The sequence below is a fragment of the Lethenteron reissneri genome, chromosome 38, assembly GCF_015708825.2.
Source record: "Lethenteron reissneri isolate LAM-NWPU_2019-01 chromosome 38, ASM1570882v1, whole genome shotgun sequence".
NCBI classification, from domain to species: Eukaryota; Metazoa; Chordata; class Hyperoartia; order Petromyzontiformes; family Petromyzontidae; genus Lethenteron; species Lethenteron reissneri.
In genome coordinates, this window is record NC_083816.1 from 11,113,498 (window position 1) to 11,137,906 (window position 24,409).

Genomic DNA, 24,409 nt, shown 5'->3' on the forward strand with positions numbered 1-24,409 from the left:
TAGTCACTTGATAGACCTGTAAAGCAAGACTTTGTATGACCACCTAATTTCTGGCCCGGAGCCAAAATAATTACCATTGGTCAACACAAGGGGTGGTCATAAAGTTCTAACAATAGAACACTATATAATCACAGGCTCACACTTATAACCTTATTCGTTTTATACATAACCGACTGCACTACGAACCCGGTGCCCTGAGTTCGATTCCCAGCCACGGCTAACCTCAGTGGCGGGTGATATTTGCACCATGTTCTGGACTTCCTCTTTCGCCGACCTGCATCGACCAGTGTGAAGTTTCCTCAAACAACCCATGTGACCAAGATCATGGGGAGGCCTTCATCCAGCAAGAGGATTGACGTCGCGCTGTACATTTGTATTTCTACAACTGACTTAACGTCAGGATCGAGAGGAGCCAGTGGGGTGGTTCAGGCACCTGGTAAGGATACCCCCCGGTAGACTCCCCCTGGAACTCTAGCGGGCAGGACGGCCCACTGGGCGAAGACCCCAGCGCAGAGGTCGCAAACGGGTTTTGATTCCTTACCCGTACCCGGCCGCACCAGGGTCGCAAATGGGTACCCGTACCCGTACCCGGCCGGGTACAGGTAGCCGTATCCTACCCGTACCCGTACCCTACCCGAAATGAGTGACAAACGGTTAATCACCAGTGACTAACGGCGTACCCGTACCCGGCCGCACCAGGGTCGCAAACGGCTACCCGTACCCGGCCGGGTACGGGTAGCCGGGTATCGGGTAGGGTACGGGTATCGGATACCTGATTGCGACCTCTGCCCCAGGGCTGGCCCAGGACACGCTGGCAGGACCGTGTCGCTCGGCTGGCCTGGGAACGCCTGGGAATTCCCTAGGAAGAGCTAGAGTCTGTGTATAGTAGTGTATAATGTAGTGTAGAGTAGCGTATAGTGTAGTGTATAGTAGCGTATAGTGTAGTAGTACTGGAGTCTGTCGTCAGGGAAATGGAGGTGTGGACCGCCCTACTCAACATGCTGCCACCACGACCCTCACCAGGACAAGCGGACTGAGAAACGAATTTAGCATCAATTCACTTAGTTTATCACATCACCGGTGCATAGAAATACAAATGAATATCATACAATATTGGATGTATAGAATCTTATTATGGAAGGGTTTAAATATAAATGTTGGGTATTGCATCGAAGAAAAATTATGTAGCTCAGTGGGTAGAGCAGCAGGGCTCACACCTACGAGAATGTGAGTTTAAATCCTGGTCAGGGTCAACGCAATCCGTCAATTATCACCATCATCATCAATCATAACCATCATAATTTCTCTGCAGTTTGGTAATACAAGCACCGTCCACTGAGGCTGCACCATAGCAATGTGGAATTTCTGCCACTGGCTCAGGATCAACAATAAAAATAAGCACTGCCCAGTGTTCGTTTAAACATGGGAATGCGATGATGCCATTTCATGTTACTCAAACCTCCGATTGCCCATTGTGTTTAACTGTCAGTGTTAGAAACCAAAGCATTTCAGGCAGACATTGCTAGCTGTTTTGTGTTCCAATCATTGCCCATCGGAGTTATGAGGCTGAGAAATAGCTACAAGATCGATTATGAGAATATAATATTGAAGGTGTAATTCAGTGTAAAATATAAACATACCACTCAAACTCCCTCTCGAATTAACCATGGCATCAGCTTGATCTATATTGAATAAAACTCCCAAGAACTGAAACAAAGGTGCACTGGCTAACACAAAATGTCCAATAACATAACGTATGAAGGCCACACTGTTAAAAGAACCCATCATTATGCAATTATTACGTAGCGTGGTATTATTGTTTTCTAGAGTTGCATTTTAAACTGGGATATCAACATTTTGATGAAAATGTTGATGCAGCTGGCTTCAGTAAAAAAAAATTGCTGTAAATCAACACCCCCAATTTAAATCAAGTCATTGTGCAGGTCTACAGACATTGGAATGATAGCACTTAGTGGTTAAAGTCACTTCTCGGTCAAGCAACAAAAATAGTGCCGTATATGTTTTGCTTTGCATTCACGCACAAATCTCTTAAGAGCATCGCTCACTACACCGCATGACAAACGCCTTTTCACACCATCGTTTCTGCTTTAAAGCCACCGATTTGCTTTTATAAACCTTTCTCAGTTCTCACGGTCGATGAGTCCGCGGCCTTATTAGTAACTAATGTGTTTCTTCTCAATGATGTTATTTAACTTTACCTTATGCAACACAAAAAAACTACGCGGAAAGACACCCTCGCGCGACAAACGTTCCAAACGCGACACTCGTATGCGACAATGCATGTACAAGCACTATCTGTAGTAAAGTTTTTTTTGGTATTTTCTCAACAAATTTTGTTACTGAGATCCGTTCCCTTCCTAAACAGCAGACATATAGGGCATGGTTTCTGCCACCACGGCAGAAAAAAAGTGGCTCATTGGGCCGTCTCTCAGACACATTTTGCTACCAACGAAACTCAAGCAAGGGGCCTCTTGAACCATGAACCTTTCCCCCCCCAGCCCACCAACACAAAGAGAACAAAACAAAAATCTGGCCCAAACCACCACGGCCCATTTTCTTTGCTGTTCGTTTCTCACAACGACCCGTGACCCCCATCAATGCCTCCCCGCCGTCCTGCCGGCTGCAGGCGCGAGCGCGTTCCACGGCCCACCGACGTCCTTCACTCGTCGGAGAGCTGCGACAGACCCGAGTTGCGGATGATGCGCCTGAGTCCGCGTTTGCCAGAAGGCCCACGCGGCTTGGCAAACGCCTGCGCGTAGGCAAGTTCCCTCGGGTGGACCTCTTCGTAAAGGAACTCAGTCGTCAGCTCCGCGCCGTCGTCAATCTCCAGCTGAAGCTGTGGTGAGGACAAGGAGGGAGAAAGGGAGAGGTCAAGGGGTGAATATGCAGGGGTCAGGTTCGAACCCACGACCACCTTGTACACCAGGCGCGGTAGTTAACATCTGAAGGAAGATCCGCTGTGAGGGTATGGTGGCTGTTATGAGGGCGACTGTTCGGGAAGGGTGTCTGAGAGGGGAGTGGGTGAGAGGTAACGGCTGTGAGGAGTGCCGGCTATGAGGGGTGAGTCAGCGGTAAAGAGGGTGACAGAGGGGGTGAGTGGCTGTTACAGTGGCTGCGGGGACGCTGATGAGGATGGTCAGCAGCAGCAGCTGTGGGGACATCGTCGAGATGGCCGTCGTGAGAGAGAGAATTACTGCACGGAGGATAATCGAGGGGACACAGCTGCGAGAAGCACAGCTAAGATTGACTCTCAATGAGGAGGAGGGTGATTTTAGGAGGGGTTGGTTCTGTAAAGGGACTGCTCAAAAGGGAGGATGGCTGTGCGGGGTGGATAACGGTGAGGGGGATTGCTGAGAGGTGGTGCTTGCAAAGAGGGTTACGATGTGAAAGAGTGGCTGTAAGAGCCATGGGTGTGTGATGTTTAATATTGTTTAATCTTAATTTTGGAGCTTTCGTGACTGCAGGAATTATTCATTGTTTTTTTCGGTAAAGTCACGTATAAAAATAAAATAATAAATTAAATAATAGCATACGACGTTTCGATTGCAACACAAGCAATCATCATCAGGTATAATGAAATAGCGACATAGAATATAACCAGAAAACTATAGACAGACATATAAGCAGACAGATATCACCAAGATACATAGAGAGAGCAACCCAGGTACAGAGAGAGGTGATCGTCTCTGTGGGGTGGCCTTAAATAGACAGAGGGGGGCGGAGGCAGAGAGAGGGAGGGGGTAGGGAAAACATTTACATGTCAATGAGTACGAAGGGAGGGGAGTAAGGTAAGCAGGCTTAGAGGGAGAATGATTAATATTGTTTGTTTTGCATTCTTATTTACTTCCATATCACACGGCCGGTGGAGATGGCTGTACGTGTATGCATGTTCAACTTGCATGTTCAACTTCTTTCGCATCGTACACATCCAACTGTGCTCATTGGAGGTGCAAAACATGTGAGATGGTGTGAGAGCAGCTATCTGTGGGAAAGGAGAGGGGGGTGATGAGAATAAGGGAAGCTGAGAAGGGGGCAGCTGTCAGAGGAGAATGGAGAAGGGGCAGCCATTGGAGAGGGGGCAGCTACAATTGAGGGCAGCTGTGTCATAGAGGGTGGCTGTGTGACAGAGGCAGCAGCTGTGTGAGATGGAGTGACTGCGTAAAAGGGGCATGCTGCGCGACAGACGGAGGCATTGTGACAAGGGCGGCTGTACGATAGGGGGGAGGCTTCGTGAGAGGGAGCAGCTGTGTGATAGGTGACAGCTGTATGATCGAGGCTGTGTGGGATGTATCCGCCGTGAGTGTGGCTCTGAGGGAACCCGCTTGCCTTCTTGGCGACGTCCAGGCCGATCTTCTTCTCAGCGACGTCCAGCAGCGAACTCTTGCAGCTGGAGTACAGCATGCGCTCCTTGATGCTGCACTTGTACCCGGGCATAGAGTAGATGAACACTGTGGGGTGGAAGCAGCCACCACGACGATGTCAACCGTTCCAACGAGCAAGCGCCAGAAGTCGCAAACGGGTTTTGATTCCTTACCCGTACCCGGCCGCACCAGGGTCGCAAATGGGTACCCGTTCCCTACCCGTACCCGTACCCTACCCGAAATGAGTGACAAACGGTGACTCACCAGTGACTCGCGGCCTACCTGTACCCGTACCCAGCCGCACCAGGGTCGCAAACGGGTACCCGTACCCATACCCGGTCGGGTACGGGTAGCCGGGTATCGGGTAGGGTACGGGTATCGGGTACCCGGTTGCGACCTCTGGCAAGCGCCCCACCACTTCGTGAATGCAGTGATGCGTGAACACCTGTAATGGGCGACGTAGCTGCCTATCGCGCGTGCAGGCGGTGCAACTGCACGGGGGCACATGAACGAAGGGGCCCAGGTGCCGGTCTATGAGATGAAATGTATCTCGAGCCACACCCTATCAATACTTTTTGTGTGATTTGTTAACCTTTCCTATACTTTGCACTCCTATTGTGTGTTGGTACTGTTTGTTGTTGTTACTTTTCTTACCCCGTGCCCCTACAATGGACCCCTGCGAAAAAGAGCTTCACAGCTCATCGGATTCGTCCTCCAGCAGAATCAAGATTCTGATTCTGAATTTATTGCACCGGTGCCCATACCAACCACGCCAATCTACTGCTGCGGCTGATGGCGTGCGGGAGTGTGTGCACACCTGAGATCCAGAACTTTGGAGGCAACGGTTGATGTATCGCACGGATGCGTAAACGCTCGAAGCTGCTGGACTACAGGCTGCACATGTATACAAACAGCTCTAAGGGTAAGAGGAACGGTAATAATGCGTGAAAAGGGTGGTCCTCAAGCCAGAGACAAGTGCGATGGCCACAATGTGTGTGAAATTACCCTTCTTTGTTTTCAGCCAGCACACACTCTTCTGTTTAATGAGTTTGCCATCGTTTACAGAAAGGGTTATAATTGGTTTGAACGTGAATGGTCACCAGTCTGAGCATGATTACAAACAGCGACAATAAACACTAACACTGGCACACTCGCACACACACACAAGACACCACAATTCGCCTCACAGGCCGTTCAGGCAAGGGCTGCTCAGTCAGTGTCCCTTTGGCACAATCGAGCGACGCGGAAAAGTGCTCACTTTAACGGGTGTCTCCAAGTCACAGCACAACCCAGAAGTCACCGGATTGAGTCCTATCTCCCGGCGTGGCAGTTGAAACAATGGGTCAAGTTTATTAATCCCCCCCTGCCCCCCCCACCTAACCTCGAGCCTCTGTCGACCCAGCCGCGTAAATGGGTTCACCGAGATAAAAAGACTATAATCTATTTTTTATTTTACAAGGTAAGGCCCACGTGGAAATTTATAGTCACAGCCAAATACTCTAAACGTATGTTGATTCTAAATGTGGAGGGGAAAACAGGAGGATCCGGGGAAAAATCCACACGACCACGGGGAAAGAGACACTGCAAACTCCAAATATCCAGCAGGTGTCAGGGTCAGGATCGAACCCACGACCTCTGGCATACCAGGCGAGGGAGATAACATCTCACCACCGCTGCGCCTCAATTGGCAGGTCGGATCTGGTGGGTAAAGTGTGGGCACTCACATTTATTCCAAGATGCCTGACCAGCACGGAAGAGAAGGCCAGTAACAACTCCTTTTACTTGATACAGCAATCGTGCTGTGACGGTTCCACCTGAAGACGGAAGCTTGTGTTGCCTCCGAAACGTCGTGATTTTAATTTTATTTTAATTTACTTTTATTAATTAATTTTAATTTTTTACCTACGTGACTTTACCGAAAAAAAACCCTAAGAAGATGAACTCCATAGCGGTTCTCTAGAACTCCCCCCAGATGGTTCGAGCAAAATCTACGCCGAGTGGCAGGTGCGTCGTGGTGCTAGCACGTACCGACGGAGTGCAGCTGCTCCCCCTCGTGCATGTGCGTGAAGAGGAAGAAGTGGTAGCGCTGCCGCGTCCGACGGGATGCGGCACGGGAGCTCGTCCACGGTCGTGCGCTCCGTGTGCTCCAGGTTGATGGTCTCCAGGTTCAGGTCGATGCTCTGGCACAGGGTGGTGGTCGGCCGTGAGGATCGGTGCGTCCACACACAGAGACCGAGGCTACTCTGTCCCATTTAATCATTTAATTTCCCTCCGTACGCGAGTGTTTAGACTGATTTAGATAATTCTGCTGCTGCTGTAAGTGTCGAATTGACAAGCCGCTTTGTTGAGATATCATTTGTGGCCAGGCCGCTTTTGAACAATAAGTTAATATCTCAGCGGGCTTCACCTGGTAGGATGGGGATGGTTCAGTTTGATTTGTATGCGTTTGGGTGATTTGTTTATCTTTCTTCTACTTTGGATTACTTTCGTATTTTTGTACTGTTTGTTGTTGTAACGTTCTTACCTGCCCCTACTGGATATGTGTGAAAAATAGTTTCATAGCTCATAGGATTCCTCCAGGATTAATTTAATTTTCTGATAAAATAAAATATTCTGTACATATGGAAAACGTCATTCATCCGTATGCGATTCTGTCGGTCACAGCACTTGCTTGAATTGAGAGCTAAAAGTAGTTTTGTGAAATGAAGAAAGATCCAGGTAACCCATGGGGGACAATATATTTACAATTAGCATTGTTGATCTGCAATGTCCATGAAACGACATATTAAATGTGTCGTTTTATTGATGACTACCCGGATTTCCATCGAAGAAATATCCACAGTTATTCACTTTACTCTCACGTGGCAGGCCGCGCTCTTGCTTCAGGCTCACATCTGCGGCCGCCGTGCTCCCCAGCGTTCCGTAGCCACGCTGCCCCGGCCGTCACCGCCGTACTCACCAGCTGCACGTAGTTGATCTTGCGAGTCTTGAGCCGGTAGAGCGCCTCCAACGCCCTCTCCTCGATGGGGAAGGCCACGCCTTGCAGCGTCTGGTGCTTGCTGTCCACGCTGATGTCCGTGTTCACCTGAAAGGTTTTTTTGAGCTGTTGAATTCCGGCGAAATGTGGCCGCATTTACCACTTTAACAAAAATTACATCTTAGTTTCCCCCCCCCCCCCCATTCATGGAGATTTTCATTCAATTGAAGAGGGAGTGGCCAGTGCGACGTGGATTGTTAACTCGTAGGGCCCAGAGAGATGGCTATTTCACATCCTTGGGATCATAGACGAACAGTACAACAATGGATTGTCCTGCACTGCCTTCTGCCACCTCTACCACGGAGCGACCCGGCCTATAGCCTTCCATCCATGCACGATGGTCGCCCATCCAAGCACTATCCAAGCTCAGGCCTGCTTTGATTTTGAGATATGATGACATTGAGTGCATTCGGGATGACTTGGTCACAGGCACTGTTACCGGCTTTGCACAGCGTCTGGGTACAGCCAGTATCCTAACAATGAGTCTTGAGACTGAATCTTTTCTGGGCAGCCAAATAAATATTTTTTTTTCATCTCAAGACCCCCGACGATGATGTTATGAGCAGGGTTGCGATTTCCGCATGGAAAATGCGGAAGGAGGGTTCAAATTTTCCCGCATTTTTGCTAAAGTCAACCGCAAACGGTGGAAAGACTACTCCTATGACCGCGCGCTTTTAACAACACGTTAATGCGTTCTATTGGAAAGGATACATGCAAGGCCCAGCATCACGTAGGGCTTTGAGTTACTGATTGGAATGAATATATGATTTCCGCATTTCCGCACAAGAACCACATACTTTATTCAAATGCGGAGCCGTGATTACGAGCACATGTACATGATGTATCCTTTCCAATAGAACGCATTAACGTGTTGTTAAAAGCGCGCGGTCATAGGAGTAGTCTTTCCACCGTTTGCGGTTGACTTTAGCAAAAATGCGGGAAAATTTGAACCCTCCTTCCGCATTTTCCATGCGGAAATCGCAACCCTGGTTATGAGGTGGGGGGGGGGAGCGCCACCTCATTCAATTTTATCCGCTGCAGCTCCTCTTCCGCTGCTGTAAGAGGAGCTGGCGCGGAGCGAGCGAGTAGATGTCTGTTGTAGCCGTTGTAGGACACGTCATCCTGCACACAGACACACACACAGACAAAGATCCCCCGTTTAGCCTTAACAGACTGCTGGGGCAAGTGCTGTTCGCGAGTAGCACCTATGAAGGCCAGCACGGCACATGACGGGGTAGCTGGCCAGCACAACGCCCGGCCGCCTTTATCTCCCCAGTGGCGATGTTTACTACACACCGCACCGGGTAATCGTTTGAAATCGAGGCGGCCTAGGGGCAGCCTAGGATCGGTTCAGATAATCATCACTGGTGTTGACCTTGAGCGGGAATCGAACCCGCACTACACACACACAGACGCCCACTCGCCCAGATCGGGCATCAAGCCTGGGGTGATTTGTACAGAGTGGCACAGAGTTGCTTCACCAGGAACTGAGTTAATAGTGAAGAGATGGTGCCAGTGGTGGTGGAGGTGGTTCAAAAACAAAACTCAAAACACCGCCTTCGCCATTGCCACTGGCTTTAAACAGAAAAGTGCAATACACAGCAGGCTCCACGGAGTAGGAAATTGCCCTTTAACCTCATTAAACCAACTAGGAGCGATTATGAGGCTCAAAATGTATGCATAGAATGATTCACGTGAGAATTAATGACTTTGTACTTGAACGTGCTTCATGTAACAGCTTCACGTGACTCCTGCATCCACTAGAGGCCGCTACATTCAACACAACGACAATACAAGAACCACTACTAACCACATAGGTTTTTGCGGTCGTGCTGTATATAGTGGTGGCGTGTGTTTTCGGGTTGTACTGCACGTTGTTCGACAAACCATCGTGCTGAACAACACGCGGTACAAACCGAAACCACACCGGAGAGAGCCAAGAACCAACTTCTGAAATGTCACAAAGGACACCGGAGTGAAATCCTTGTGTTGATGTGAGGTGTATCTCACCAGGGCTGTCCCAAACATCTCCTCCTTGATGTGGCCTCCACCAAACTCATTCTTCACCGTGGCTCTGGTTGCAGCGTAGAGCATCTTCTGTCTCACCTGAAGACCATGGGTGACAGCAAAGTTCGCATTTAAACTCGACCGGGTCAAGACACTGGAACACAACGGCCAGCAGTCATTGAATTTTGTCACGGGGCCTTCGATGTTACACAATAAATCTGTTATAGACTCTGTAACGTCTGTCACTGGTGGTGACATGGGCGAGTGGTCGCGCGTTTTGCTGCATATTTTAGAGGTTTGTGGTTTGAGACCAGGCTGCCCTGTTTACTATTGCGGGTGTATTTTCCGTAAAATATGTGGCGTTTTGCACAACTATGGATATTGAACATCCCATGACGTTATAAAAAAAAATCAGTCGGCTACGTGAACTGGCACCATAGTGCAAAAAAAAAAAATACTCAATCGGGTCGAATCACACAGCAACATAGCACCCCTAATAGCAGACTATACCCCTCTGAGAAATATCGTGCCTTCGTGATAGCCTTGTGCGATAAGAAATGTGTGAATACCAAATTTACGATACTCTTTTTTCTAACTGGCCCAGTCTAACGCCGGTGGTGGTGCTGGTGGCGCCGGTGGTGGTGGCGGTGGTGGCGGTGCTGCTGCTGGGTAGGGTTATCACCGGCGAGAGGTCGGGCGACCAGGAGATGAAGAGCCACTCGTAGCCCTGGGCGTTGCGCGAGTCGAGCCGGAGCAGGATGTACGTCGGCTGCTTGTCCTCCAGCAAGGGCAGCATCAGCGCATCATAGTCGCGCTCCCACGGGCCCCCCGGCCGCCGCTGGGCAGCAAGCACCAGCTTCTCTGCGAAGCGGAAGCGGTCGGCGCACACGATAGTTAGATGCGTCTCGTTCGTGCAGAGCCACCCATCCCTCCGTTCGTCCCCGTTCATCTGAGCCGGGCGGCGGTGGTTTGCTGCTGCTGTATGCGGTCTCTAACCCAGCGCTGCTGAGGTAGCAGCGAGGGTTGGCGGATTGCCGCACAGATCTTGTTGTGAAACTCCCTTCTACCCGTGGGCATCAAGGAGGTGCCATACCCTGGCTCGCCAGGAGAAGGCGGTACAGCAAGTGGACTTATCGGCATCTGTTTCCATCGGTACGGGGATAGAGCGTTGCCCCCTTGCGCGTGTGGGTTTTCTCTGGGAGCTCTGGTTTCCTCCCACCGCTTTGTATGAACACAACTCATCATTATTTGGCTCACAACATATTCTATTATAAAAGCCCAATGTAAAAGAGTTGGATGAGTCAATGTGGCTTTCCTGGCTGAATAAGTAAATCATTATTAATTGTATGTAATATTAAGTACATCTGTCTGTCCACCTACTCTTTCCATGGCTCCGTCAATGGCTGAAACCAAGTGTTTAAAAATGTTAATTATCATTTATTGTCCAAGGACATAAACATAATATACAGTCCACAAAAATTCCAAAATCCAGATATAAATACGCATTCTTGGTCTAAAATTAAGTTATGTAGGTTTGACTTCGTTACCAATGGAAAGATTCAAAAGCGTATACTTTATTTTGACGCTACAGTATCTTATTGGGTTTCATTACCATTCATGTCTCAATTGTGCTATCTGCATCATGTAGTGATGAAGTGAGTATCTACTGAATTGACAGTGCTTCGCAAGCACAAAAAAACTCAAACTCAAGAGGAATAAATGTACTGTTTAACAGGTGACGATTCAGGTAATGGGAATCATTGGCGAATGTGTTGAGCTTTCATGAACGCTTGCAGGATCGAAGAGCTCTCTAGGACCGAGTTCCCCCACCTGTGGTGTCGTACTTGCAGGGTAGAGAACACGGTGGTGGGCTGTGGTGACCCCTTGATAAAGCTGCACTGCCGGCGAAGCCATGAAGTGAGCGGGGCTCACCGAATGCGCGAGCGACTTTCGTTGTCGCTAAGCGACTCGGTGTTTGTTGACGGTCACTCTACCGGGCCATGCGACTCGCCAGTCCATTACCTAACGGTCTAAATTAGACGCAGTCAGTCACGCAAGGCACGCCGAGAGCCGATCAGCTGAAGCCAAGCGGCTGCGATACTACTCGTGAATGTTTTAATTAACGCCGTGGGTTTGTTTTCCACATGAGTACTCGATTTGTACGTGACGACGACATTCCCATAACCGAGTTCAAATCCTGGTCAGTGTTATGGGGGGGGGGGGGGGGGTGGGGTCACTCATTATCTGTCTACAGTCCACACAATTGTTTACCACTTTGTAACAAGTAAATAGCGGTTGTCCTATGGGTGCAATGGCCCTGCCTTGGGAGTGTGGAATTTCCATCACTGATTGAGGATAACCAATTAGAGTGAGCACCGTTAATCATTATTTTAGAGAGTACGTACATTGACTACTGGAAATAATCAACAATAATGATTGTATTCTACTGGAGCACATTCTAATTCAGTCCTCCCAGACGTCAAGGCTTTTGTTAAACGAGTGGCCACAGATGCCACTAGCAGACAGCTCAAGTGTATGGCATCACCACTGGTCGCAGAGTCTGGGCACGACGTCTTTGGCAGCAGTCCGCATTGGCTCGCATCTGTCGGCTGCAGCTACTGCAGACCCAAAATGTCCTCGGGGGCTGCCTCGAGTGGATTTTGTCACCAAAGCATCTTACTTGTTGTTTAAATTAATTGTGTTACTGTGAACGTATTTTAGATTAGCCGTCATTTGGGTTATAGCAACGAGCGATGAACACCTTTGCGCAGAATAGCTTTCACATTTGAATTATAGGTTATTTATTGAGCGAAATGCCGACAAGATGTAATTTATCTGGCACAAAGTGATTGAATTAACATGCCATGTGCTGTGTTTGTTGTTGGGTTAAATCGCGTAAATATAAATGTGTCGTTAAACATAACACCACCCGACACAGCCAATTAGTAAGGTTTGTCACGTAAACAAAACATGCAATTGATTACCAGTTCAGCACACCGGTGTGTAGGAGAGTAAACCGATAACATTGCTGTGTTTCTCTACGGGCATGTGTTCTGCTGCACTTCTATCAAAGTCCAGCCGAGTAGTGCTCGCGGTTAGAGGTCTCGCAACTCACAATCGGAAGCGTCACGAGTTCAATATATGTATATTTATACTTCTTACACAACCCACCAGCCACACGGCCTTCTGGGAGTGCACAATTTCATCACCGTTGTTTCCAGAAACGCAAACTCTGCACTCGGTTTGACACAATACCTCGTCGGCAGAGGCAGGCCTGCTTGAATCAACGCTGGTGAACTTCCACTCTTACAGGTAAGGGCCCGCCATTCACGTTATGGGGTCCCAGTTATTTCCAGTTGTATTGTAGAGCTATTGTCCGCTTGTTTATTTTGTTCTTCACATATCGGTGGGACGCGGTGATCAAGTAGCAACGTTTTCTCTTCTTTCAAAATCCCGGCAATTGTGTGGAGGCTGCCTCAACACGGACGATGCAATAAGACTTGACCCTCTGATTGGTCACACCTATGGTTACACCTTGTGCCCGGGTTGTTAGAAAACAGTGCCTTAGATCACCCGCGTGAGACCATTAATTCAGCTCACAGGTGAACGAACTGCCACTGTTTCAGGCTGTTAAAAAAAACCACTTAGCAACTTAATGGTTTGCTTTGTGCTCTACGACCGGGAGACCTTAATTACTTTATGGGTTAAAGCAAATACGAGCAGAATTACATTCTGTCCCATGGTGAGACATGTCCCCACCATATAATTGCGGAATTCCCACGGCTGGCCAGGACAGGGTTCGGCAACCAACAGAGCAAGAAGAGCCACTTTTCCCCCTTAGAATTCAGGAACAAACTCAATGTTTCGAGGGCCGCAATGCACACGGTGAATATGTGATGGTGGTCTTTCATAAATAACGCCGGGAAGAGCCTCAGGTTGCCGACCCCTGGGCCAGGAGGACCACCAATGGAGTTGAGCAGAGCCCAAGGCACAAATGAGTATGGGGAGACACCCACTCTCTCGACAATGCCGTGTCGTGTCTACCCTTTGTAGCTCCTCCACTCCCGTGGTGAGGAGCAGACAGCTGGGCAACAATATCAATTGTTGCGCCGTACTTCTATGCTCCCACATCTATGATTCCCCGTTTTCACAACCCTGCACGAAATCAGCGCGGTGATGTTTCAAACTCACGTGGCGTGGAGAAGCCCTCATCCAACAATAGGATGGACCAAAGGGCTCGTCATCTACACGGTGGTCCAGATGTCTCGTGACCCCAAATTATTTTTTTTTCCTTTGCACATTCATTTCTGTTGGAAATAAACTTTACTTTTAAAAAATCAATTAAGATTTGGATAATTAAATGCGGAGTCACAAGACATCTAGACCACGCTTGGGAAACATCACTTTTGTCGCGGCTTTCAGTGGAAGCTGCTGCGCTGTGCCACGGTGCGCTGTGCCCTCACCATCCTTGATGGAGACCTTGATGAGGCGAATCTCTCCGTCGCGCGCCTTGGAGAACACCTCCTTGAGCTCCGTGGACGCTACGAGCACCAGATACATGCCGCCAGCCGCGTTAGACGAACCTCGCAGCGAGCAGACCCACCTCACGTACGTTGAACTTCTTTCGCACCGTACCAAGCCAACCGTGCTAATCGGATGAGGTGGTGATGGGGAGGCGGTGGGGGAGATATAGAGGCCCTGGCTGGGGCTCAGCCGGGCTCAGACACCCTCCGCTGAGAAGCCACGAACTTGGAGGTCGCGGTCGAAAGAGTCGCACAAGCAGCCACACGCAGCAACAAACGAAAAAACGACGCGCGACGGTGGAGCGCACGCCACTCGCAGGGCCTCCGGCTGCCGCGTCGTTGGCTCGAGTCGGATGTCGTCCGCCTGCCAAGCTGAGGTGTGCACGGGCCCCCTAAGCTGCGGTGCTCTCTGTGCGCGTGTTGACGTGAAGTCTCCAGCCGGGGGTCTCTGGGTGGCCTGCCGAGGGGGGACAGCGTTTGCGTAGCCACACTGGGACAACAGGCTAAATATATAACGGCGGCCGGATTGAAGACGCTTTATGTATCGCCGGCTCAGGCGCATGCTATCATGGACTAAATATAACCCACTCCGTGCGGACCGCAGGCCAGACGACAAGGTCTTGTGACAAGGTCTAAGCAGAAATATCCACGAGCGGTTATGGAATGTGGGTGATTGTAAGTACTGTGAGTAGCAGACGGTGTGGCGTGAAGCCTGGCGTTTCACTGCTTTTCGAGGCTGCGTTCCCAAGTCCGAAAAAGGAGTCTGCCTCGTGAAATGGCTTTGTTGATTCTGTGAGTGTCTGGTGCAGCTCTCGGTGACTTTTCGATGACGTACGTAGGCTGGTCGTGTATACGTTACGTGTAAATAATGACGGTAGTAATCCAGGGCAAGAAAAGAAAGTCTTTAGGAATGATCCTTTAGCTTAAATAAAATGTCTATCCCACGATGGAAGTGTACCCTCTGCCTGTTTCGTAGCCTATTCAATTGCATGTAGAATATTAAAGTTCAGCATAAAAAACTAATCTGCCAAAATTGGGAAACGTCTACACAGAAATTAACGTGGTGCTTCTGGAGATTTATTTTTGGCTTTGGCCTAAAAACACTTTCCAGCTGTTGATGTTTTTTTCGGGGATTGATTTTCTGCCCGTCTGACAGATCCAGCTGTTGATGCCGCTTCAAGCAACAACTTTGCATCGAAAACATTCGTCCCGAGTTAGTCTCCAAGCAATTTGCGTGACTGGGCTTGTACAAACTTGATGTTGAGATGCATATTTCACTCACAGCCATGCTTCCAATCCTCGTGTTAGTAAAATGTTTACCTCGAGTAGGGAAGTTACTACATTTATAAACGCGCAAATCGTATAACCCAGGTTATCAAATCACGAGTTGTGCGTTTTTGATTATGTAACGTCGAAATTATGTATCTGTCTGGGGCAAATTATATTTAACTTGCTTACATCGCTGATTAAATATCACATGTCCAAGTTTCCATTGCGAGAGTGAGATTGTATGACAAATACAGACCGGTGAAGGTTTGTAATAAAGCAAATTAATGAACGTGTGTGTGACTTTGTTTGAATAAGGGACTGTTTAAACGTGGATTGTACTGAATAAACAAATAAATGTGTCGCTCTCGCTGCCATCCCTGAAATATTTTCATATTGTCGAGTGACACTCTTCATTCTGTACAGATGCCAGTTTCAGGAATAACCTCTGGTGAGATAAATCTGGGTTGTGGTTCGTGACGGCGCGATCCCATCGGCAATAGCCTTCACGTAAACACACGGCGTGGATTGTAATAACAAGGTCTTCTGGGCACATACAAATTAACCTCGCTGACAAGCCAGTGCCCAAAGCACCACACGTAAACGATTCACCAACCTTCGATATTAACCCTGCAGCGTGGTCGAGAAATATTACCGAAGCATGGAAAGAGGGAGCTGGTGTGATACAAAGACAATTGAAGAGGTGCTCAGAGGGAATGGCCACACGCAGGAATGACCAAGAAGTCTGATTAGAAGCAAGGTGGCGTACGCGTCCTCACAGGGTCAGCTGGAGTTATGATGAAGGTGATTGCGCAAGGAAAGTGCTGGTGGGAAACGGATCAGCTGGTGGGACGATGTGAGGACCTGGAAGAACCCCCCCCCCCCCCTGTATTTTGGATGATTTTGGTCGGGGAAGCCGACCACGCGTTACACTGATCTGGAAGGGGTCTCTCCATGAGAGGCGATGAATACCGCGAAAGATGGAAAGCGGCTGCCATGGTTGAGATCAGTCGGTGAGCAATATCTGAACCGATCCTGAGCGCCCTTCTTCACCAACCCACATTGACCAGCGTCATCCAGCAGCGGACTGACAAAGGGCTGAAATATTATCATATGATAATAATAATGCTACTACTGGCTTAACACGTAGGCTTTCGCGACCAATATCGTCCAAGGGTTAGATCGCGAAACGTCGTACTCAGTTTGTAAATGTTGTGGCTTGGCTCTCCAACACACCGGTTAGTGCTGTACTAGTGACGAATTGGCCACGTTCTGTTTACGTGACAACCCTTACTAGTATGTTGTGTTGGTTGTGTCGGGTGGTGGAGGGTTTTAACGACACATTTATTTATTTACGCAATCTAACGCAAAAAAACCTCTATTATAAATACTACAACTACTACACGCCTAATGTGGTGGTGCTCATCTATTTAAGCACCGTCCGGGGGAGGCAAGAGTTCGTGAAACTCCCAAACTCGCCGGGCTGCGAGGTCTCCGGGAGATGGCAGCACAGCAAGTGGGATCATCGACCCAGCCGTGCGGACCTTTGAGTGTGCCATCGTGTGCATGTGTCTTCTCTTTGGGCACTCCGGTTCCCTCTCATATGCGAGACATCTCTTAAACAAAAATGATCAAACATCCCGATGATGCAGTAGCCTCTTGGAGATGTGTCTTGGAACACCCAGTGAGGTTTCCCTGACGGCGAACAGCCACGCACCGTTGTGGCCGAAGAGGAAAGAGTTCTTTCCATGTGTACTACCAACTATGACCTGGGCTCAGAAACGTGACCACTCACAAAGGGAAATGGAACAAAAGCTAAAAAGAGCGCAGAGAAGCAAGGGAGAGGCGCATGCCTGCAATTACACGCGAGAGAGAGAACGGAGATCACGTGGATCAGGAAACAAACACAATTCTGAGACATCGTATTCACGGTCAATACAAAGGAGCGGGATTTTGCAAGATCCACCACGAGCCAGAGTGATGAATTAATACGCAGCCACTTACTTTGTTACAAACATACTCTATCCCTCCACTGGCATGAAGACTCAACTCTTGCAGTTCCCGATCGGCAACCTACTACGTAGATACGTGGCGTCTTAAGTTATCAACAGGGTGTCGAGCATGAAGGCTGGAAAAAACATGTCCCTTCATTTCTAAATTTAGTTATTTTAACAAACTTTAACATCCTTGCTTCGTACATGTTATGTATATCGTTTATTGTTACATTTGAATCACAGTTCCTATGATCACTGTTACATTGTTTTTATAGCTTTATTTTGGTGATTTCGAAAACGTATGGTTTAGCCATGTTTGTTTGTTGAAGTACAGAGTTAGCCTGATAACTTTAATATAAATTGTCTTATGGTTGTTATTGTTTGACTTGCATCCCACTGGGATTTTTGCACACAGCATTGATATACGGTGGGTTTTTTGGAAGACTTTTGCTGTTTTTTCCTGGATGGTTCTGTTGCGTGTAGTCACTTTAAGATGTTCTTTGTTCATGTTTTTGTTTGTTGCGACCGAGTCAAGAGCCGCATGGCTCACGGGGCTACATCTAATAAATAAACTGAACTGAACGTTCAGACCTCAAGCACACCGATTTGATTCACCGTTCGGCCATTCTTCGTTTAAACAAGTAAGTGGCCATTGAGAGTTACAAGGCGCGCAGCTTGTACACATGACAATCACTGTGCCACTGTCAACCCTGCGCCTCCAAAAGTGCTCGATTACAGACAAACAACACCATTTCCCAACAATGTCAACAGTGAAACCACTTTGTACCGATGGTAAAGTGTGCAGAACAACACTGCGCACAATGGAGCGAGTGTAGCACAGGGAGATAACGGGTTAATTATTATGTTTTTTTTTATAATAGAAAGCTGTTTATATTGCCACGGGGAGGACAGGCAGATCTCGACAATTCGCCCACGTGGTTGGCTCTCTGTGAAACTACTGAGGTTTCCAGAAGGAGAGTCCTAAATACTCTTTGAAGGTGTCGGTGTTGGTGAATCAGATCTCTGACCGACTGAAGTTCGTCGGAACTCTGTGATGTCTATCGCGTGTCGTTAGGCTCGATGCCTGACGTGTCACTCCACGTGTTCGGAGCTTCTCCCTGTGTTTCCTTATTTTGAAACTGCCCCTTTTTGTACATAAACATGTTTGCTGAGCACAGAACATCAAAGGCTTACAAGAGCAAGCGGCTAGCAATCAACAGCACGATCGGAGTTGTAATAGTTAAGAGTTTACCACTTTTCTTAAATTGAGCAAGGTTATTGTCAGAGCTTGGGAAAAAGAGACGATGGGAGAGAATTCCAAAGTCACTGAGCAGGAAAAAAGCAACATGAGAAATGTGTTGACCTGCTGTGTGGTGATTGGACGCACAGGATGAGGCGAAACAGACAACCCGGTACAACTGAGTCCTCAACGTGTGTGGTGGAATCGATGAGTTTCACGTTTATTTTGTTTAACCAGTTGAGATATCAAGAGTCGTCTCAGTTTCAAAATTTAGCTAGTCTGCCAGTAGGGGGCAATGGTTGTTTCTGCATAGTCCCAATTGAGTAATGAGTGAAGTTCATTGTGTCACTGCCTGCCTGTGACTGCATCACGCCACGGTGGCTATGAGATGTTAACTCCCTCGCCTGATGTGCAGGAGGCTGTGGGTTCGATCCCAACCCTAACGCCTGCTGTATATTTAGAGTTTGCATATTCTCCCCTTGGTGGTGGTGTGGATTTTTCTCCGGGTTCTCTGATTTTCCCTCCACGTTTAGAATCAACACGCGTTTAGAGTATTTTTTTTAAAGCGAAGTTATGTTTCTTATTGTGCCACTGCACAATGCTGTAGTTACACACACACACATCGCTCTATTGCGGAGGGCACGCGATTACCGCGCTGTTCCCACCCGTTGAGTAATGTAGATAGATGCTCTTTGGTTCTTTCGGTAAAGTCACGTATAAAGATAAAATAATAAATTAAATAATAGCATACGACGTTTCGATTGCAACACAAGCAATCATCATCAGGTATAAATGAAATAGCAACAAATATCTAACCAGAAGACTATAGACAGACATATAAGCAGACAGATATCACCAAGATACATAGAGAGAGAGTAACACAGGCACAGAGAGGGAGATCGTCTCTGTGGCGAGGCCTTAAATAGACAGAGGGGGACGGGTGCGGAGAGAGGGAGGGGTTAGAGAAACAATTAACATGTCAATGAGTGCGGCGACGCGTGGTCAATTACGCAAACTTGTAGATGCCCAATCCGATGTCTCGTAAACAAGCCCCGGTCCAGCCTCAGACTATACCCGATATATTTATACTCTCGACTCGTTATAATGATCGTGCGAGCAGAAATAAATGCAGTTGTGCGATACAAATCTGTGACCGTGTCATGTACATATCGCGAGAGAAACAGAAGCAACGAACACATTGAAATTCTTAGTGTTGTGTGACCATGGTACTGTTGTTTAATAAATCATTGCTCGGGAGAGGCAGGCAGACAGACAGAGATAGACATGCATGCCGAGCAGGCAGACTGGCAAGCAGACACACAGACTGGTAGACTTGCAGGCAGACGGCCAAAATTTAATTCTCAGCACATTTCAAACGCAGCTTTCGTGACATTGGATGATGATCAACTGTACACATGCCGTATATACCGGTAACCCAAAGGGAACTCTGTCCACCTTCTGTTGGCATTTAGAATCACACTGCACGGGAGGTGAATTACACGGTTCACTAATGATGGGGATTGCGAATGATTCCAATGTCCTAGGCTGAGCCAGTTGTCCGAGTTGATTGGTTTCATTCCCACCAATACAGCCACTTGGTAAATTCTGTAGAATTCCTGTCTGTTCTGTTGCAAAAGTGACCATCGAAAATTCTGTGACATCATTCTCAAGAGGAGCATTGGTGGGTGTCAGTATCACAGCCCAAATCTAAAAGTTGAAATGAGCCACAGTAATTTCTGATGAATAATAATGTCCTTATACAGTACATCCAAGGAAGAAGCCACACCGAGCCTCAAGATGTGTGTTTTTTCTATCCCCACCTTCATCAACGTGCACTGACCAGCGTGGTGAAGTATGGTCAATAATGGCCAACACCTGCACAGCACAATTGAGGCCCTCGTTCTGCAGCAGTGGATCGACAAAAGGGATTGTCCAGTGCACACAGATACCGTAAGTTGCACAGGGCTTCGTGGCAAACGGTCATAATGATCTCCTTGTCCAGTAAAATGCACCGGTTTAAACCTTTGCCCTGTGTTTACGGCGCTGTGCCGTTTGGCATTTGGCGAATGTGAGAGTCCGCGGCAGGAGAGAGGTCTGCGATAGGAGATGTCAGCCAGACGGGAGCTGGGATCCGTGAAAATAAACCCTTTCAAAACACATGGGTGCGGCACCGTGCCAAGCCGGGTGTTTGACGTTGTCCGTGGATTGATATTTTTAGGGTCTGTTGATGTTGGATAAAACACACAGCACGTTGAATGTATGCCTCCATACGCGTTCTGTGTGTTTAGAGTGGGGAGCGGTCATCCAGCGGTTCGCGCTCTGCACTACAAAACCGGCGACCTGAGATGGACTCCTGCCAATGGCTAACGTCAGTGGCGAGTAATAATAATATATTAACCCGTTCTGGGCCTCCCCTAGGTCAACTCGGCGGTCATTGAGTATCTCGTACGACGTGTAAACGTCACCACTGGGAAGACAAAGGCAGCTTGGAGTCGTTCTGGGCACACCACCTCAAGCGCCGTGCCAGTCTTCATAGGTGCTCGCTAACTGCACTTGCCCCAACAGTTTGTAAGTCTATATGGGGATCTTTGTCTTCGTGTCATTCAAGCGGTTGCGATGATACCAGCGCCCCTTGGTGCGTAATCTTCACCCAGTCCTCCCCTAGGAAGGACTCCCAACAATGTGTTGGTCACGGGGCTTGATTGACCATACTTCCCCATACCCCACCGGTTGTTGACTTCCCGCTGGTCAGCGCAAGTTGGTGACAGGGGTGTGGGGGAGAGGTTCAGGTGTCCCTCGCCACTGGTGTCAGCTGTGGCTCAGAATCAAATTCAGGACTCAGAGGTTCATAGGTCTTCAGTTCGACCTTCGCACCAACAATTCGAGTGTGCGTGCCGCAGATATCGCTCTCCCACAAACAGCAAGCGTGCTATATAACAACAACAACAACACGTCCAGGTCAGCTACAAGTGTAATTTTCAAAAGACTAGCATGAGTTCGTGGCTCTGGTGGAAATTCCACAGTCGTATGAAGAGTGCCAGTCTGTCCGGCCAGGTGGCACCGAGGTTAGAATCCTTGATTCTCAATCAGAAGGCTACGAATTCAAATCGCTATTCGGGGAGTCAACTTCAGCACATCATCCATCCCTGGTTGGATACAATTATCACCACCTGGAGGTGGCCGAGTGGCTCAGATGCTTAGAGCGTTGAGCGCCGACTGCTAAGAGCCTGGGTTCGAATCCAGGCAGCCGCATGTGATTAAACCATGTTCTCGAGTGCAGTAAGTTGATGGTCTCAGCCGGTCACCAATGACTAGGCAAAAAATAATGACGTTAACTTTGGTCCCGTGCATTATTTAGCTAAATTGCAGCTTTGAGAAGTAAAAATCAGTTTGACTGTCATGCGATGAACATTGCTCGCATACGCCAGAGATGATTTTAAAGTCCTGGGCCCTTTATGTGTGGAACAAAAGTCACTGGAAGGATTCTCAGCGGTAGTTCTGTGAATATCGGCTTCAGTGAGTCCATTCTCTAACACAAATGGTCTTACCGCTTTGCGAGATGTCCACATGGATACTCAGTCTCATGGCATGACACTGATATCACCATCGGGATAACATTGTGGGGAAATGACAAAACCGTGTTCAAACGAGAAGTCAACAGAGGCCATCCATGCAGAGGACTGAGCTAGAAACACGCGTTTAGAGTTACGTATTTGGCTGCAATAAATGTCCACATGCAAAGCCGCTTTAATTGGCTATTAATTGTGGCCAGGTCGCTTCTGAAAAATAACTATAGGGCTCAATGGGTCTGATCTGGTCAAATTTTTTTTTTAGTTTTTACTAGTGTCGTTTGCTTCAGCTGATTCACAATGACTTTTCACCTTTGAACATAATACACATCACCTGTTGACTAACAGTGTATCGCGGCACGAAATTAGATATGCGTTTCCTTCTTTGAAAGAGGATAAGTAGATAGTATAGGCGGCCTAATGATGGAAGCTTCTTTTGTTAAAAGGTATACTATTACATGCCACACCTTAGACTTTATAAACATACGTCTATTGAGATTATTGTAAACAGTGGCCACAGCAACTGTACTGTTTAAACAATACACGGCTACACACAATACGCCGGCTACAGTATATTTTTAGTTTAACAGCTACAAGCATACGGCGAAAAAATAAAAATCACCAATAAAACTCACGAGTATTTAGGAAAAACATGCATTGTATTTACAACACGCACAACAAAGTAATAGGCTAGCATACACACACACACTTACATTTAAATGTAAGTTATAACATCTAAATATTACTTCCTGTAGTTTTCACAAATAATGATGAAAATGTTATTTAAGAATATCGAATAAAATACAAAGGTATTGTTCCGTGTCAAGGAAGGATCTGGAAAAGTAATTTAGTAGTTTTACTTAAACTACCGCTAAACTAACAATACCATAACTAAGGAAAACAATATTTACAATAGCCAACATTTCTGTTATGAATACAGCAACGTGTTAAATGCTTGACCTTCCGTCTAATTTGAACACGAGTAATTTTTAAATAAAGTACAAACGTAGCTCAGGATTTATCGATGATTGTATCGTGTTCATTTCTCCTTGCCGTAAGCACGTGGCATTTCCACCAGTCTTAGGGACGTTAACGCAAATGAGCATCATTCATGCTCGTCTGAGTAAGCAACCACTCTGGCATTTTAACTTTGGGGTGATTCAAAAAAACATTTCAGACACCAAATGTAGCTTGAGCAGTAATCTGTATGTCATTCTTTGGCTAACCGTGAATAGTGAAAGAATGGTGTCCCAAGGATTGGAACGTGTCTGACAGGACGTCTGCCAGAGAGATGGAGCAATGAAATCAGCTCGTGTGCAGGTGCTGCGTGGATTGTTACATTGCGGGGGATGGCGAGGGCGTGCTTAGGCTTTCATCCAGCAGTCGATGAACCATGGATGCTGCTGCTAAGATGATGATGATGGTAATGAGGAAGAGGTAAGTATTTTACAAATCTAAAATGTCCCTTTGTCGTTATTCTCACGTTGTGCTCGAGTACGTTTGCCCGGCAAGTTGGGAACGCATTACAAAGTGACAACTTTGAGCAGACACACACACAAAGTAGAAAAGCCAAAGTAACTTAACAAAATCTGGCTGCAGTAAAATAAGAGTCGTTCTGGGAGGGCGAAATAATAAACCCCTCGCGTGAGAAAAGGAAACGTGATGTGAAAGCGAGCCACCACACTCGTGCACTGGTCGGTGTGCTCACTTACACGGTCAGACAATAACCACACGACGTCCCCTTTATTCGCTCATTATGTTTGAACGTTATTATGTGAACTATCTCAGGATATTTCTGAAATCTTAAGCTATCGCACGCAACACAAATATGTGATAATACCTATTGATTGCATTGACAGTGTTCAGTCCAGACATTACCTATTCTCTTAAGATTTATTTTCTTTTCCTGAAATGAATAAACAATTTTTAGCACACACAAAGACAAAGATTCCCCATATAGCCTGAACAGACTGTTGGTGCAAGTGCTGTTAGCGAGCACCACACACACATGAGCGCACACACAGTACTTACCTTGAATACCCGTTTGATGAGACATAGCAACAACAAAAAACGCCGAATCAAAACAAAATCCACCTAAATGCAAGTCCAGGTGACACCTGGCTTCTGCGATGGTTTCAACCTCCTCCTCCTCTCTCTCTCTCTGAGCCACACACACACAGACCCACACACACAAACACACTGACCTGTCGTCTCTAACCACCTCACGTCACTTCCTAAAGCCCTCACCCGCCTCTCTCTCTCGCTCTCTGCACATTGCAAACCTCGCCACACGTGGCACCGGCGTTAAGAAACGAAGGAAATGGGGCCCCCCTTTTTATTTTGGGGGGGGGGGGGGTCAGCCGGTGGGCATGACTACTCGTCGTTGCGACC

At 47.6% G+C, this 24,409-nt stretch overlaps 1 protein-coding gene across 1 annotated transcript; it reads right to left on the bottom strand.

Moving 5' to 3' along the window:
- Window positions 1–1,819: 1,819 nt before the first annotated feature.
- On the bottom strand, window positions 1,820–24,216 carry LOC133351574 (twinfilin-1-like). Its single transcript, XM_061566881.1, is given in 10 exon segments — window positions 1,820–2,851; window positions 4,348–4,469; window positions 6,411–6,468; window positions 6,470–6,562; window positions 7,342–7,467; window positions 8,437–8,541; window positions 9,430–9,525; window positions 10,109–10,287; window positions 13,890–13,967; window positions 24,050–24,216. Coding segments are annotated over 10 exon segments (1,053 nt in total). The 5' UTR covers window positions 24,075–24,216; the 3' UTR covers window positions 1,820–2,680.
- Window positions 24,217–24,409: the final 193 nt, after the last annotated feature.